Source organism: Haliaeetus leucocephalus, unplaced genomic scaffold (genome assembly GCF_000737465.1).
Source record: "Haliaeetus leucocephalus isolate CR32 unplaced genomic scaffold, Haliaeetus_leucocephalus-4.0 Scaffold173, whole genome shotgun sequence".
In the NCBI taxonomy this organism is placed as follows: domain Eukaryota; kingdom Metazoa; phylum Chordata; class Aves; order Accipitriformes; family Accipitridae; genus Haliaeetus; species Haliaeetus leucocephalus.
The window spans coordinates 9,269,082-9,284,618 of NW_010972609.1; the positions used below are offsets into that span (position 1 = coordinate 9,269,082).

General features: G+C 38.6%; 1 protein-coding gene across 1 annotated transcript in view; it reads left to right on the forward strand.

The window, feature by feature from the left end:
• The window catches only part of GALNT18 (polypeptide N-acetylgalactosaminyltransferase 18), a 250,860-nt gene that overhangs the window by 127,400 nt on the left and 107,923 nt on the right, over window positions 1–15,537 (forward strand). The window contains exon 3 of the mRNA XM_010563916.1: window positions 4,340–4,506. Coding sequence (XP_010562218.1) covers window positions 4,340–4,506 — 167 coding nt within the window. The remainder of the gene's footprint in view (window positions 1–4,339; window positions 4,507–15,537) is intronic.

A 15,537-nucleotide genomic window follows, 5' to 3' on the forward strand; every position in this document is an offset into this window, starting at 1 on the left:
CATGCACATGCACACACACAGTGTGGCATGAACATGTCTGTTCTTCAAGGAGCTGAATCTGTAATGGTCTTAGCATCTTTTGGAAAACTGTGAGGGTTAGTGTTTAAAAACTGTAGTGTGATCATTAAGTATAGGTACCTCCCAGCCACTTTGAGCCTGAAATGTACACATTGAAAATCCTATTTTCAGATGCCACTTAACCCTGGTGGCACCTAAAATTCACATTTGCCAAAGATTGGCCTCAGATTTGACAGTGCTGAGCCCACGTCAATTTTTGCCTGCTTTACCTCCTCAGTCATCTAGGCAGTGTTTTTAAGCAGAGATTGTTCACCACGGAAGGTGACCTTTCTTTAATGAATGATTTCAGAGGTTACAATACTTACGCTAGGGTACAGGAGGCAGGTGTGGAGAACTATCTTTTCTCCTTAAGAAGATTTGAAACCTTATGTGTGTCTATGGAGTTGGGACTGTTTAGCCTAGAGAAGAGGAATCTCGGGGAGGATGTCATCAATGTGTATAAATATCTGAAGGTAGGCTGCAAAGAGGATGGAGCCAGGCTTTTTTCAGTGGTGGCCAGTGACAGGACCAGAGGCAATGGACACAAACTGAAACACAAGAGGATCTGTCAGGATATCAGGAAACAGTTTTTACTGTGACGGTGACCAAGCACTGGCACAGGTTGCCCAGAGAGGTTGTGGAATCTCCATCCCTGGAGAGACCCAAAAGCTGTCCAGATAGGGTCCTGGGCAGCCAGCTCTAGGTGATGCTGCTTTAGCAGGGGATTGGACAGGATGACCTCCAGAGGTTCATTCCAACCTCAACCATTCCGTGATTCTGTATTGCTTCCCAGCCCTGACACCTCATTTGCAGGCTCTGTGAAGGTGCCTTTATTCCTTTAGCCAAAGCAGCACTTCTTAAATGAAAACAATAAATATTAGCTTGCAAAGGAAAGAGAAAAAGTGATCACAAGAGTTACTGTGGTGTTATAATCTAGACGATTGGAAGATAGCTGTGAAGAGTGAAGCCCAGGGTTTTAAAATGCATGAACATCCATTGGAATGGGTACTACAATACAGGTCCTTCCTCCAAGAAATTTACCCTACACATGAGGCTAGAGAGGCTTACTTGGTATCGCTCCAACTTAGCATACATTTAATTGCTCCACAGAAAGTGGAATGTGTTCTGGTTTTGGCTGGGACAGAGTTAATCTTCTTTCTAGTAGCTGGTATAGTGTTATAGTTTGGGTTCAGTATGAGAAGAATGTTGGTAACACACTGATGTTTTCAGTTGTTGCTAAGTAATATTGTTTGAAGTCAAGGATTTTTCAGCTTCTCATGCCCAGCCAGCAAGAAGGCTGGAGGGGCACAAGAAGTTGGGAGGGGACACAGCCAGGACAGCTGACCCAAACTGGCCAAAGGGGTATTCCAGACCATATGACATCATGCTCAGTGTGTAAAGCTGGGGGAAGGAGAAAGAAGGGGGCAGGGACACATTTGGAGCGATGGCGTTCATCTTCCCAAGTAATCGTTATGCGTGATGGAGTCCTGATTTCCTGGAGATGGCTGAACACCGGCCTGCCAATGGGAAGTGGTGAATGAATTCCTTGTTTTGCTTTGCTTGCGTGCACGGCTTTTGCTTTACCTCTTAAACTGTCTTTATCTCAGCCCACAAGTTTTCTCACCTTTACGCTTCTGATTGCCCCATCCCACTGTGAGGGAGGTGAGCGAGCGGCTGTGTAGGGCTTAGTTGCTGGCTGGGGTTAAACCATGACAAATGACTCTGAAAAGGGGGACTGAAAATACTCACACCGAGCTGGCAAGTAGTTAGGTACCTCTCTGGGGAGATCAGAGAAGATTGAACTCATGCTCTTTCTGTCCTGGTTGAAGGTTTTAACTCCTGAACTACTGGCTAAGAGAGAAAACCAGTGCTGCCTTGCACTAGTTGTCTTCTGGAAGAAAAGGCACCTCCCTCTGCCTCTTGATGTAGTGTTTTATTTTTGCATAAAAACCACTCAGGTTCTTATCTCTAGGAAAGTACCTGTGCCTCTGATTAATTCAGAGGGACCATAGTGCTTCATGGAGAAAGCTCCTCCTTTCCTGTCTTGGATGTGTGCTTCTGAGCAGCTATGTACTTTAGAGGTTACTTATCAATCTGCTGAAAGATGCAATATTTAGATTATTATTTAGATTTCTTTTGTGAATCTGTTGATAGTTCCTTCTTAGAAAATCTTCATTGCCAGCAAAACTCCCCAAAACCAGTAAGAATCATGACTGCACCTGCTTTTAAAGGCCAGGTATAGAAGATGTCCAAATGTAAGCCTTTATGAGAATACATGCTTTCAGCCCTCCTGAAAGCTTCAAAGAAAACTTTTCAGTCTGATGCTTAAAGCTGAAAGCTCCCTTACGAGTGAAAATACAGGAGTAACACACCAGTAGAAATACAAACTGACTTGGAAAGTAAGTTTTGATTTGTTACGCTGCCAAAAGATCAAGCTACAAGTGGGAATTGGTAAATGCAAACACCATTTTAATTGTTTCTCTCTTGTATTGAATGCCATGGAACAAAAAGCTGTGGATCTTTGTGAACAGGTTTCTTATTTGTTTCTGAAAGATGAACCAGCTTGTAAAACAATGTATTGTACACCTTTTAAGACTAAAACTGTTGTCATTACTTTTTCAAGATTGTGTTTTGGTTTACTTGTCTATATAATTCTTTCACATGGTCACAGAGAGAAAAGTATCTGAAATATTAAATAACATCTTTAATGTGATTTCTATCAATTTCAACTAATGACTGAATTGAGAAAATTGGTTGACCAGCTGAATTTTTGAATATTATATGTATCTCAGTGTTTTGGGATGTCATGTGTCCTGTACACTGACTCTTTTTAGAAGCTTTAAAAACATACACATAAATTCATCATCTTGATTGAACTTAATTTTTGTGCAACAACCAGCATGTGAAGAGTAATGCTTTTGCGATACTTCTCTGTATTTATTGACTACACAGATTACAAAATCCAAAAAAATGCTACGCTTTCTCTTCAAACTGAAGAACAAATTTATTTAAGGAGTCATATTCAAGCATGGTTTAAGAACTCTGAATCCATCCATGCTTTCTGTATGCTAAACATTGGCTGTTAGTAATGCTTTCCACAGCTTTCAGGAGTCCCTGGATGTAGTGAATCTAGACATCTTGAGAGAAGATAGCCACTTCAATGTTGTCAGGCGGCAGAGAAGAGCATTAACATCAATCTTTTCCATCTCCAGAGCCTATCTAGAAATGATGCCTGGGTCAGCCTGTGGCCTAATTTCATCCTAGTAAATAGTTTCAGATCTGAGAAAAAGGTAGAATTGCTGTTCAGAAACATTGCATTAAAATACTAAAAGTTTCAGAGAAAAGTTAATTACTTTTACTTAATTAACTTGTGGCTTTATTAGAAAAGCAACAGTTTTGCTGGCAGTTTAAAAGATATAAATTCATAAAAAGGCTTTCTATTCTTTTCTTCTTTTCTATTCTTCATAAAATTACAAAATCTGAATCGTTTTTGAAAAGAAGGAAGGAAAAAAAACAATAAAACACCAAGGAACTTCAAAGTTGTGGGCAGCACTTCCATACTGCTGTTTGCATAAGCAAATTGGATTGTGGCTAAGATATATATTTTTTTAAAAAGCAAAGAAAAATCCACCAGGTTATGAGAGTATTCCTCATTTTGATTAAACCTCTTGACTGAGCTTACAAATAAGTTTTCCATCCTTGTACCTGTTTTTCTGGCTACACTGTCTGTCTTAGCTTTTGTAGCAGGATGTTCTTTGGACCTGGATCTTTACTGTGTTATTATTGAGTTGAGAAAGAAACCTCTGATTTTGACTGACATAGATGGTAGATTCTGTAGCAAAAACAATTAACGTGGCTATTAAGCAGATGCTTTTAAAAGTAAGGGGCTAAGTCTCTTGTTTATTCCTGTCTGCGCTGTCCAGAAAGGCATTGTGAACTGCTGTTGGAAGCTGCCTTTAAACAAGAGTTTGCATCTGGTTTGCAGTGTTTTGGGCCTCGGGTGGAAAAGTGAGCTCACTCTAGGCCTTGGTTGCACAGGCAGATTCACAAGATTGTTTTCAGGGATTCCTTTTTTTAGATAATAATTCATTTGGTTCTTGCCCATATGTGCTCTAAGCAGGTATGGGGACCTTCTGATCTGTGCCTACAAAAGCTCTCTTATCAGTCTTATGGCTGGGGATAGATTTCTCTGAAACAATTTGTGTTGACATTGTGACTTCCAACAATTTACATCTTGGTGTTTTGTTTGTTTGTTCTTTTTTTTTTTTACCTTTTTCTTCAGGTGCAGAAACCTTACATTTCCTGACAGGCTTCCTGAGGTCAGCATTGTATTCATATTTGTCAATGAAGCTCTCTCTGTGATTCTGCGATCCATTCATTCAGCCATTGACCGGACTCCTGCTCACCTGCTCAAAGAGATTATTTTAGTTGATGATAACAGTAGTAATGGTAAGAGGTTTTGCTGCTGTTCTTTCCTCCCCCACCCTGAGGTTGGATCATACATGAGAATCCTTGAATTCAGGCTCATCCTCATCCCATTGGCATTTCAAACGTTGTCAGTGCATTTCCTCCCTTCTTCATCTCGGTCTTGCTGGCCTGTCTTCAAATATGCACAAGTGGGGCATGTTAAAAAGAGTATGCTCAAAGAGATGATGCTATTTCTGTATGTTTAAGGTGTCTGGTAAGCAGAATTTTGAGTGTAACAATAGATGAGAGATGTAAGTTTTAGTACTTCAGAGTGCTTTCAAGATTATATGCTCTCTGTGCCCTTCCTGTTCCAGTTGTATGATTGCATGTGTGTACTCACTTTCTCTTTTGTATAAAACACCTTTCTGTGTTTCTTGGACATCTCCTTTAGGTTTCCGGTTCTCCTCTCCTCATTGACAGCATTTACTTTGCTGCTTTTCTACTGTATGTACCCAGATTTTGCTCTCCATGATCTGAAGGACTGGACTGCCCATATCTGATTGTTCAGTACTTGCCTAGGTGTTTGTCAATGAGGCCATGCTGGGCATTATTTACAAGACTTATTTTTTGGCAACTTTAGTGATGAAATTTTAATAAGCACAGGATGCTGAACTTAACAAAAACTTTTGCTCTGATGGTGGGTGAATTCTGAACTCCTAAAATACGAGGAGAATCTGAATTTATCCTGTTGAAGGAAAATGCTGAACAAGGGGCTTCTCTTATACTTGCCATCATTACAGCTGTTATGGGATCCCTGTAGCTACATCCCGTGACTCACTGCTGATCATAAATGTATCTCAGATTTGTCCAGAAAAGAAACTGGGAAACAAGTGAATAAGTTTCCCACCCCAGGCTATGCACTCCATCATCTCCTCTTCTGCTGACTATCAACGAAGGAAAAAGTAAAATCCTGACTCTTTAAAGTACACACAAAACCCAAAAACTTGATGTAGGCTTATGTCAAATATAATTCAAGTGTCAGTGAATAATACTATGTTTAGAGTTACTTAAGGCTGACCAAGCTTTTCTGAAACACCTGCTTATGGAACAGTGTGGGTAAATTGTCACGCAGGATTTATGAGCTGCTGTTCTTAGTATATGGCACAATTTATGATGTAGCAATGCAATGAAATAAACAAAAAAATCACATGAAACAGTAAACTATTAGCAAAGTAAAAAAAAAAATCAATGTGTGAGCAGGCATACATGCGATTCAGAAACATCTTATGAACTGAGGTAGACTTTTGATTTGCTTCAGCGTGTGGTTCAATCATTTGACATGTTGTTTTACTAATGCACTCTTGGTGGCCTTAATTTTTTGCCCATTCTGTCATGCAATATATGGCAGTTTGATAGGAGAAAATTAAAATTAAAATACAACTTTGGCTGGTGGACTTGGGCTCTGGAATGTGTTTGTAGAAATTCACTCCTGCAGCTTTCAAACAGGTACAGTTAATGTGATGCTAGGAGCTCAATGAATTTAAGTGGCTATTGGTGCCGCAGGGCCTGAGGCCTCTGGATGCAGAGGGACTGGCAACAAGGCAGCCATAGAAAAAGAAAAATAATCTGGCTGAAAAAAGTGCTTTCTAGAGTTTGAGTCTGATTTTCTATAATTTACAGACAGTTATTCCAGTGGGCACATTGCAGAGCAATGTCAGAAACATCAGTGGTCTAAGAGCCTGTCATCACTGTGATGAGCTCACTAACAAATACACTTTGCACTGTGCTCTATGGGCTTGTTGAAATTACTCTTTTTCATTATTTCTTACCTGAAATAGATAAGAAATCACAAGAACCACTTAATCTTTCAGGAAGACCTCTTCAGCTGCATTTTTTGTTAGTACCAATATTGGCACTGTACAGTATCATATTTTTATGGTTGGCTGTGCCTTTTATTCAGGCCTGCCTTTCTTACCCTCCAGTGCCTTAAATCCTTAGGTTCCTGGCCCTAAACAGGACAGAATTTGAGGGGAAGGTAACCTTTGGTTTGGCTGTCTTGACTTGGTGTTACATGTCATTCTATACAAAATCACAGTGTGCAGAGTGATACTTAGTCTCCTAGAAAAATTCAACTCTCTCCAGGATTTTCTGTGACTTCTCTAACCCTATCTCTGACGTCTCTTCCCCACAGTAGTAAATTAGATTCCTACAGTCCTCTTTATCCCATAATGTATGCTGACGACGTGGTAATAGGCATCCATTTGGAGAGGATAGATGTTTGGTAGGAAAGGCAGCAATTGTAAAGATGATTTATGGGCTTTTCTATTATTAGTTTAAATCCTGAAATATTTATTTTACAATTTGTTTTTGCTTTTACAATATTCTATTTTCAATTTTTTTCTCCCTTCTAGCATTGCTGAAACTAATCCTTTATATTTAGTGTCATCCTATGTTTTTGTTAGTAGCTCTTTAGCTTGCAACTATTGCTGCTTGTAAGATAAGTGGGTTACTCTGGGTTTCCCTGTAATGTTACCTAAGGGGGCAAAAGTTTGCTTTGTGCTTGCATCTGGCTCCAGACTCTGCTTCTCGCAGGGACCTGTCAGAATCCTAATTGTAAGCAGTATGTTTACTCTCAGGCTTTTGCTGGGGATGGCAACTTTTATAACTTGATGTAAGATTTTTTTTTTTCTGTGATGCCACAGCCTTGGATTTCACAGGCAAGAAACATTGCACTATGGGAAGTGACTAGAAAGAAAAAGAACAGAGATTGGGCAGAGTGCAAATGAACACATTTTTTTATTTTGAGTCTCTTGTGGTATTTGGTTGGATTCACATAGCTTAGTGATTTAAAATAAAAGCAGATATGATGATTGTCACTAGAGGAGGGCACCAGGATTTCCTGCTTTTGGGGGGAGGCAATATACTGGTAAATTGGTATAAATTCTTGCTGCAGGCCACATTCTGAATCTGGTAATCAACACTTGGATTCATCTCTAGTTTCAGTAGATCTGCGTTTCAGAAAAGAGCAGTGGAAGAACTAGTTGCTTTTTAAAATTCCAGAAGGCTGATTTCAGAAACCCTATATTCAAGTATACGGCCAAAGTCTGTTCATTTGTCTTGAACCATACAAGCTATAGTATTTTATTTCATGCATTTCAAGGTATGTCAAGCAAATTATCTATGACTTTCTCTAAACCTCAGTGCAGTTTTTCAAGTTCCCAATTATGTTTCAGGAGACCTCAATTAATCTCTTTGTGAAGTTTTCCTTTTTTTAAATAAATGTTTCAAGTTAGGGAACCGTGAAAATGCCAGTGTGTGCCATTTAAAAGCAGAAAATAGATTTAACAGGTCCCAAAATTTTGTTCCTTCATTTTAATAAAGTCATTTGCATGGCTTAATACGTGTATTTTGCCATACCATCTTTTCCGGTGGAATTCTGGTAAGCATAACACTGAAATGTTTCATATATGCTGTCAGGTACATTAGTATTAAAATTTAATTTAGTTGAAGGTTAAAAAAAGTGCATTTCAGTGAGTACCTGTGTACTGTATAATGAGAACAAAAGATTTATTAAAAAATAAACCAAATATCAGTGTTATTCATTTGGGTCTCATTCGGGTCTCAGTCACATTGGTGTGAAATAGAGCAACTGCACACATTTCAGCTGTCTTACTGTAGTTTTAAGTGCTGTCTGTCAGATCAGAATCCTTCCTATTCTCCTCAGGAGCACTGTTTGCTTTTCAGAGATAATTAGTTTATAACTTGGCAATAAAATAATTTATTCATTTTTGCCTTGAGAAGTAGCAGAGTTTTCCAGCTGACTCAATGCATTTGAGGAGAGGGATTTGCAGAGAAGAGGCTTTAAAAAAACTTTTAAGTGACCGTGCCCATGACTGCTGGTAGTTAATTAGACCTCAGGAATGTATTCAGAAAAAGTATTGCCTGAGCTGGAGACTACTGGAAGAGTGTTTTATTCACTCTCTGGCTTGTTGCCTCATGCCCTCTGGGGACAGGGTGGTGACCTGCTGTGCCACTGGAGTCCTGTCTTGGCTTTTGAGTCGTTTTGCTGGCATTGAGCCCCGCTGCATTATGAAGCACCTCTTGAAGATGTTTTAAGATGATTTGAAATCTCTCTAAAAAGCTCATTGTGAGCCATGATGTGTTCAGTTTCATGGGGAGGCAGTATGCATTAATGTGTCCAGAGTATGCCTTACAAAATTTTATATTATAGCAATAATTATCATCCTCTGACACTTTTTCATATTAAAGTTAATAATACATGTTGCAATAGAGGCTCAGATTTCATAAGGTTTCTTCCTTTTTCTTTGAATCATTACTTATGAATGAAATATTCTAACATGTTCAGTTTAACGATTCTCATTTTGTCTTGACATTTCCATGAATACAGCTATTGAATTGCAGTAATAATGCTGGGAATCACAGGATGCTAATTTTATGACTTGCAGCGTTGAAGAGAATTAGCACAGAGGGGTAGAAAGTGGGTCAGATGCAACTGTAACACCTTTGAGAGATTTGCAACATTGTCCTCAAAACAGTGAATAAAAGGAAACTTTTCAAAAAGCAGTTAGAGCTTTTCATTAGAAAGGTGTATTTCTTCTTTGGTTATTTTTAAGAGATATTTGGGAATAGAATATTGTTTGATTTTTTTTCTTTATAAAAGCAGTGATGAATAAACCTCGAAAGTATTGTTCAAATGCATGCTAGATTTCATATTACAGCATAATTTGAAGATGGTTTACTTGTAGACCAGACAACTATGAATATAAAAACCTATTAGTAACAATCTTATAGAGGAAACTTTAGGACTTGCCGTCCTTCTGTTTGGCTTCTTATTCTTCTCTTACCTGAATGCCAGCAAAATTCAAAGACAAATAAAAACATTTAAAAAGAAGGAAAAAGCCAAACTTTATTCAAACCTGCTTTCACTTTTGGGCCATGGTTTATGCATTGTGAAGGCTTTGCTTTATCTGCCTAGATTCATTTCCCCCATTAGTTAAAGGTCTTGATGCTGAAATCCTTATTATTGCACAGTCTTTATACAAGCAAGCTTTCAGTAGTGTTGGCAGGGATTGACACGAAAGAAGGCTGTGTAATGCTCTTTAAGAATCAGATGCTAAAAAGCATATATTTATGTATAGACTGGGAAGTCTGTCTCCACTGTAGATTTGAGAACGTTAGCTGTTGTTACAAACTATGCATTTTACTTGCATAGTAACATTTAGCACTGAAACTTGAATAAATGAAGACAGTTCTTTGAGCGTATGTTTACTGCTACATGTTCTGCGGTGATGCTAGGACTGCAGTGAGGTGGTGTGTTTTGGCTTGTGTGCCAGCTACTGTGGATGCATCTGAAGAAAATGGCCAGTGGACTATGTTTTGCTTCTGGTTATCTATTTCAGCAGTCAGCAGAAGTTAGCAGAATGAGGAATGTTGTTCGTATGCTGAGGTATGAGACAGAGGAGTATGTGAACACTGGTTCATGTCCCAACAATGCCTGGCCATGCAGCTCAAAACTCTTGTGGAAAAAATTAAGAACACTAATGTAAATGGACTGTGAGATTTTTATAAGGACAGTAGGTCCTGAAGATGATGTCCTAGAGTGGCTGCAGACTGCTCTCTCCTCTTACTTGTCAGTCCTTGTGACATTGTATTTGATCCCTGCCTTAAAGGGAAGAGGTTGTGGAGTAGGATATCAAAAGGAAGTGAGCAACAGAGCAGAAAAGAGAGGGACACTGCCAATTAAGAAGGCCATCTGTGCCAACTATTCTTGCCCCTCTTTTGCTTTGATTTATCACTCTTCACACCTTTTTCTCCTCCTGTGTTTTTTCCTTCTTTTTTCATCCAGAGGTGGTCTAAATCCTCAGTCTTTATTCCCTCAATCCACTTTCCTTTTCCTCATTCCACAATGGCAGTCTGCTTTTTTTGGATGTTCACTTCCTTGCACCCATTCCATACACCTCATCCTTCTTTATATAAGCTTGTGTCTTTCAGCTGGGGTCTCCGTTTTCCATGTTCTCAAATTCCAGTGTACCCACACCTCTTCTCTTCTCCCGATCTCCTCCATGCCAGTATTTGCTGCTTTTTCTCATGAACTGTACTCCTCCATTTTCCCCATCACATCATTCAGCTCCCCCTTGCCTTTAGCCACAGTAATTAAACTCCTGCCTGACATCCATCCATCCATCCATCCATCCATCCATCTCCCCCTCCTTCCCTCCCTTCCTCCTCCCCCCAGCAGTGTTCTGCTCCTTCATGGCGTATTTTTATCATTGTCCAGTTTTCCTCCTTTTTCTCTCTGACACCTCCTTTTCAGACATGTTTTTCCATTTTCTTTTGCTTTCATTTAAAAATAATTATGTTGTATTCTTTTAGATCAGTGTTTCTAACTCTCCCATGTCTGAACTCCATGCTGCGTCAGACTGAGACATTGCCTTGCATTCAGTCACGCATGGGGGTGGGGATAGCATCCCTTGCTGGAGGCAAGGCTCTGATTTTTTTAGCATTGTAATTATAGTTGTATGAAAGCTGTTTGATAACCAGCATGCAGTTTGCTTTGTTTCGTAATGGGAACTGTCACATTCTCCATTCTGTATAACTTACGGGGAAGGTCCTTAGCCTTCGTTTTCTGGAAGGTTGGGAAAACTGCAGCGCTGTGAGAGTGAGGTGGGGCTGCAGGACCACTGCAGCTAAGTGTGGCTCTTCTGGTGCATCCTGGAGAACTCACACATCTCTTGGACCTTTTGCCTCTGTGGAAGTGTGTGCTTAGCAGGTGTTTGCAGCGACAAAGTGGTCTTTCAAAAGAACGGTTACTTTAATCATCTGCAATATAATATAGTTCAGTCTCTTTCTATGGTTGGAGAAGAAAAACTTCGATGTGTGTGAAAGCTGATAGCCTAACTTCTGTCCACATTGGGGGTCATCAGTGGGCAGCAGAGTTTTCATTGCAGTCTCCTGACATGAGAGTTTTTGATTCAAACGTTCATATAATACTATGAACTGAATCTTCCCTAGCCAGCAGTTGCTGAAAGTTAATATATGGTCATCTTATCTTTTATTCCATCCACAAGGTAATTTAACGCTTTCGGTCCTAATATGCTTGCACTGTTGCAGTCTAATAAATACCTTCTTTTATGTCAGATTCAGTACAGCAAGTCCAAGGGGACAGAGCAGCCTCTTCTAAAACCAGCATTTTCTGTACTTGCAGTTTAACGTAGGCAGCAGAATAGGGAAAAAGTTATTTTATGCAACCCAAATCTTATCACCAGATAATTCTTTTTTTTTCTAATCAGACAAGCCCATTGCCATTAAACTAAGCTTTAAGACTGAAATAACAATGTATCTCATTTCAGCATGAGAGGAACTAATTTAAGTGTCATCTCGGTGGTATCTACATGCCAGATTTAATCCTAATGGCAGGTAGTAAAATGGGGTATCTGAACTACAATATAGGAAATGCTGAAAAACTGGAGATAGGAAACAAAATGCAGGGATGATTTCAGCAGTAGTTTTAGAGATTTTTTTATATATTCTCTTTTTTTCATATAGCAAATGAAACTGAAAGCTATACTGGCATTTTTTGATTGTGGTTTTGTTTTAGCTTGAATCCCAATGTACCAATTCATACTATGTATCACTTTCACATATGCTGTGTACCCTATATATGTCAAGCAGCGCAATGCACAGTTAGTATTTCCTTGTTCTTCATCCCTGTGTCTGTTCTGCCATCCTCTAATGACACAACCCTTAGTGTGAGCACAGACATACGTGCTCTCAGGTTACTTACTGATCATATCAAAGCCCAATACAGACAATACAGCTGAAGTTTCTAGGTGGTGGTAAATAGCTGCACATTGGCACTTTGGAATCTTTTGGAAGAATGATTTGGGCCAACTTACAGGAAATAGCATCACCTGTGTCAGGTGTGCTTCAGAAACAATATGTGGCCCACAGTGTTGAAGGCTGCAGTCAAATTCAGTAAGAACAGGCTAGTTTTAAGTTCTGGTAGCAATGAGGAATTCACCCCATGTGCATTGGAAGTGCTATTGGCTGGTGGCATCCTGACTAAGAATGCCAGCGTATAAATGCTGCCTTGGTCCGCTTCTCAGTACCATTACTGTGATTTTAGCTTTTAAATTAATTACTAGAGATCTCTGAGAAATTGCTTGATTGAAAAAAAAAAAAATTCCCATTTCTTCCCTTTCTCATGTTTGTGGGATTATTTTGCCTTCAAGAATGCTTGAATGGTTTCCATTGATAACATTCTCAAACACATCTCACTAAATTTAAGTAGCAGCTATATGTGTAGGTCCAATGCAGTGACAAACAGTCATGTAGAACTTGTGAGAGAAGTGCTGATATCTGTTGATGGCAGTAAGGTAACTCTGGTTTGATCGGATTGTTTCCTTTTGACATCTTTCCTCATGAAGTATCCAGAGATCTCCTTGCATCCAGTAGAACTTGCATTTGAGATATTCTAGTAATGTAAGCTGTTAAGAGCCTGAATGACTTTTTAAAGGATTTTGTTCTCTTTCCTTATCAAGAGAATGGTACTTATATTTGCAAGAGTTTGACAGGGGGTGGGGAAAACACTCTCTAGTGTTAAGCAAAGGAGTTAAAGGATAGAGTCCTATACAAAGTGAGAAATACAAACTGACTTTTAAATGAACTTCGTTAAAATCTACCTTTTCTGCCTAACCCAAGCATACTTTTCTTAAAAAGAAAAATTAGTAAAAAGGTAACTTTCACAAAATTAATGCTGATTTCTTAACTTAAACTAATGGTAAAACTTCCTGCCAGAGCTGAGAATTTCAAACACTTCAACTTCTTTGTGATAGAACCTGAAAATTCTTAATGTGCTGAAGCGTCCAATACGTGACAAGATATTTGCCTAAGGAAGTATTTAAGGGTGTTTGAGTGTATCACCAAATGATAAAAATCAGTTAGCACAAATATATGAATAAATTACAGACTCTTCTGTGTTTACCTAATAGGCATACACAAAGGCACATGTATAGGCATTGCTAGATGTTTTAAAGACATTGCGGAACCTACTGGAAGTCTAAAGTTCAAGTATAGAACCTTTTATCAAAGGATATTTGAATTCTTGTTGTGAATAAAAAAATCAATTCATGTTGACTTTTCTTTTGGCATACTTTTTCTGTAGATATGCTTGGCATTTCATTTTTGAAAGTGTTCTCCAAGTATATTGGATGATCAAATTTTAAATTATTTGCTGTTAGTTATTTGTGGGGCCATTACTCAAATGGTGTTCTTTCCTTTTGCACTGGAGAAGTAACATAATTTAAGTAGTATACTTCAAGTAGCAGCCTGGGAAGTTTGGGAAAGCTCTGTTTAAAACTTTATGGAAACTGTGATGAAACTAGACATAAAAGCTAAAACTTCCATTTACGATGGTGGAATTAACATGGGAAAAATGAAGACTTAGAGCTTAAGCTGTATGAGAGTGAAAATTTCTGCTTGTTTTTCCTCACCCAGTTTATTCGGAAAAGATGTTTTGTTTTTTCTTGGGCCTCCATAACCAGAGTCCTTGTTAACAGCACTTACTGGAAGTCTGTTTTGAGAGTCTGGGTAGAGAGAAATATAGGTGCCAGCCAAATGGAAAGAGATACAGTTTATATACTAAAAACTCACCCTTCATATTCTTTATGATCTTCACATATGTCTAGAAGTCTGTTAGTTTTCTGAGTAAGTTCTGCACCTACTTCCTACAGGATAAGGCAAATCTTGCTCTCCTGGCAGTCTGATAGGCAAAGACTTCTGACTGGGGGACCTGCATGGAGCTATGTTCCCCATTAGCCTCCTGCTGCGTCTCTATGGTATTTTGCAATGGAATAGGTGAATAAACTGATGATTTTTTTTTTTTTTTAAATATTAGTTTCACTTCAAGTGTAATCTGAGAGAAATGGTAGATGCTTCAAAGCATTCTCACAGATATTTTTGATGCCAACTCAAAGGATAATTTGCCTTTCATTAAATGTAACAGGGTTTGTCTGCACTGCAGTATAAACTCTCCAATAAATGATTTAGAATCATGATGAATGCTAAATAATATGGCAGCATGAATCGTTGTTGTTTTGGTTTGGCAGCAGAGAAAATCTTGTTGGAATTGCTAAGCGCTCTCAGTTCTTTCAAGTTAGCTTACTATCTGCTGCTGCATTGTTCCTTTGCTCCTAACTGACACAATTCTTTGGCCCAGTGCCTGTCTAATCATTGTTTAATGTTTCAAAAGCTGCCATCTTCTATTTGAGGCAATCTTTTCAAGCAGTACAAATACCAGCAGATTTCCATAAAGTAGAAATAATTGGAAAAATAAAGTAAAAAAAAAAAAGAGAGATGCAAACAGCATTAATGTTTTATGAAGCTGAAAAAAATACCATACACCTAATCAAATTATGGTGAAGTTTTAGGAAGCTTAAAGATATTTCTGTGGCTAAATACATGGTCTATCAGTTTTACATGCTATGGAATGATTGTTTCTCCTGACCTATTGCCCCTAATCTCAATCCTTGCTCATGTGCACAAACTGGAAGGAGAACAACAAGGTCTTCTAAAATGGAAGACAAGTTTACAACTCCCGTGCCAGCAAATAAACAATGATTTCTATTTTTTATTACCATGAACAAGTGCAATGTCAGTACCTGAAAAATGTGCTTACATCCCCATGTCAAATAAGTGACTATGTCTCCCTGCCTTGTAGTAGTATTATTACTGCATGAGCAACAAGTTTAAAACATTTCCCTGTAGCTTGCTGCTTATATGAAATACCTAGGATTACTTTTTAGTGATATCTGTGTGCTTGAAACTTCATTGTGCCTTTGACAATCAGTTTTAAACATGCAAGTGAAACTGTGTAGCACTGGCTCTGGTTTTGTGTTCTCTCATCAGATATCTCTGTTTCCAAAGGAATGTTTCTTGTCTTTACCCATTTCCCACACATACAAATAGATAAAGCTTAAGGAATACCGTGACAAAAGTTGCGTGACTGTGTGTACAGTTTATATCTCACACACAGGATCTTATGTACTGAGACAA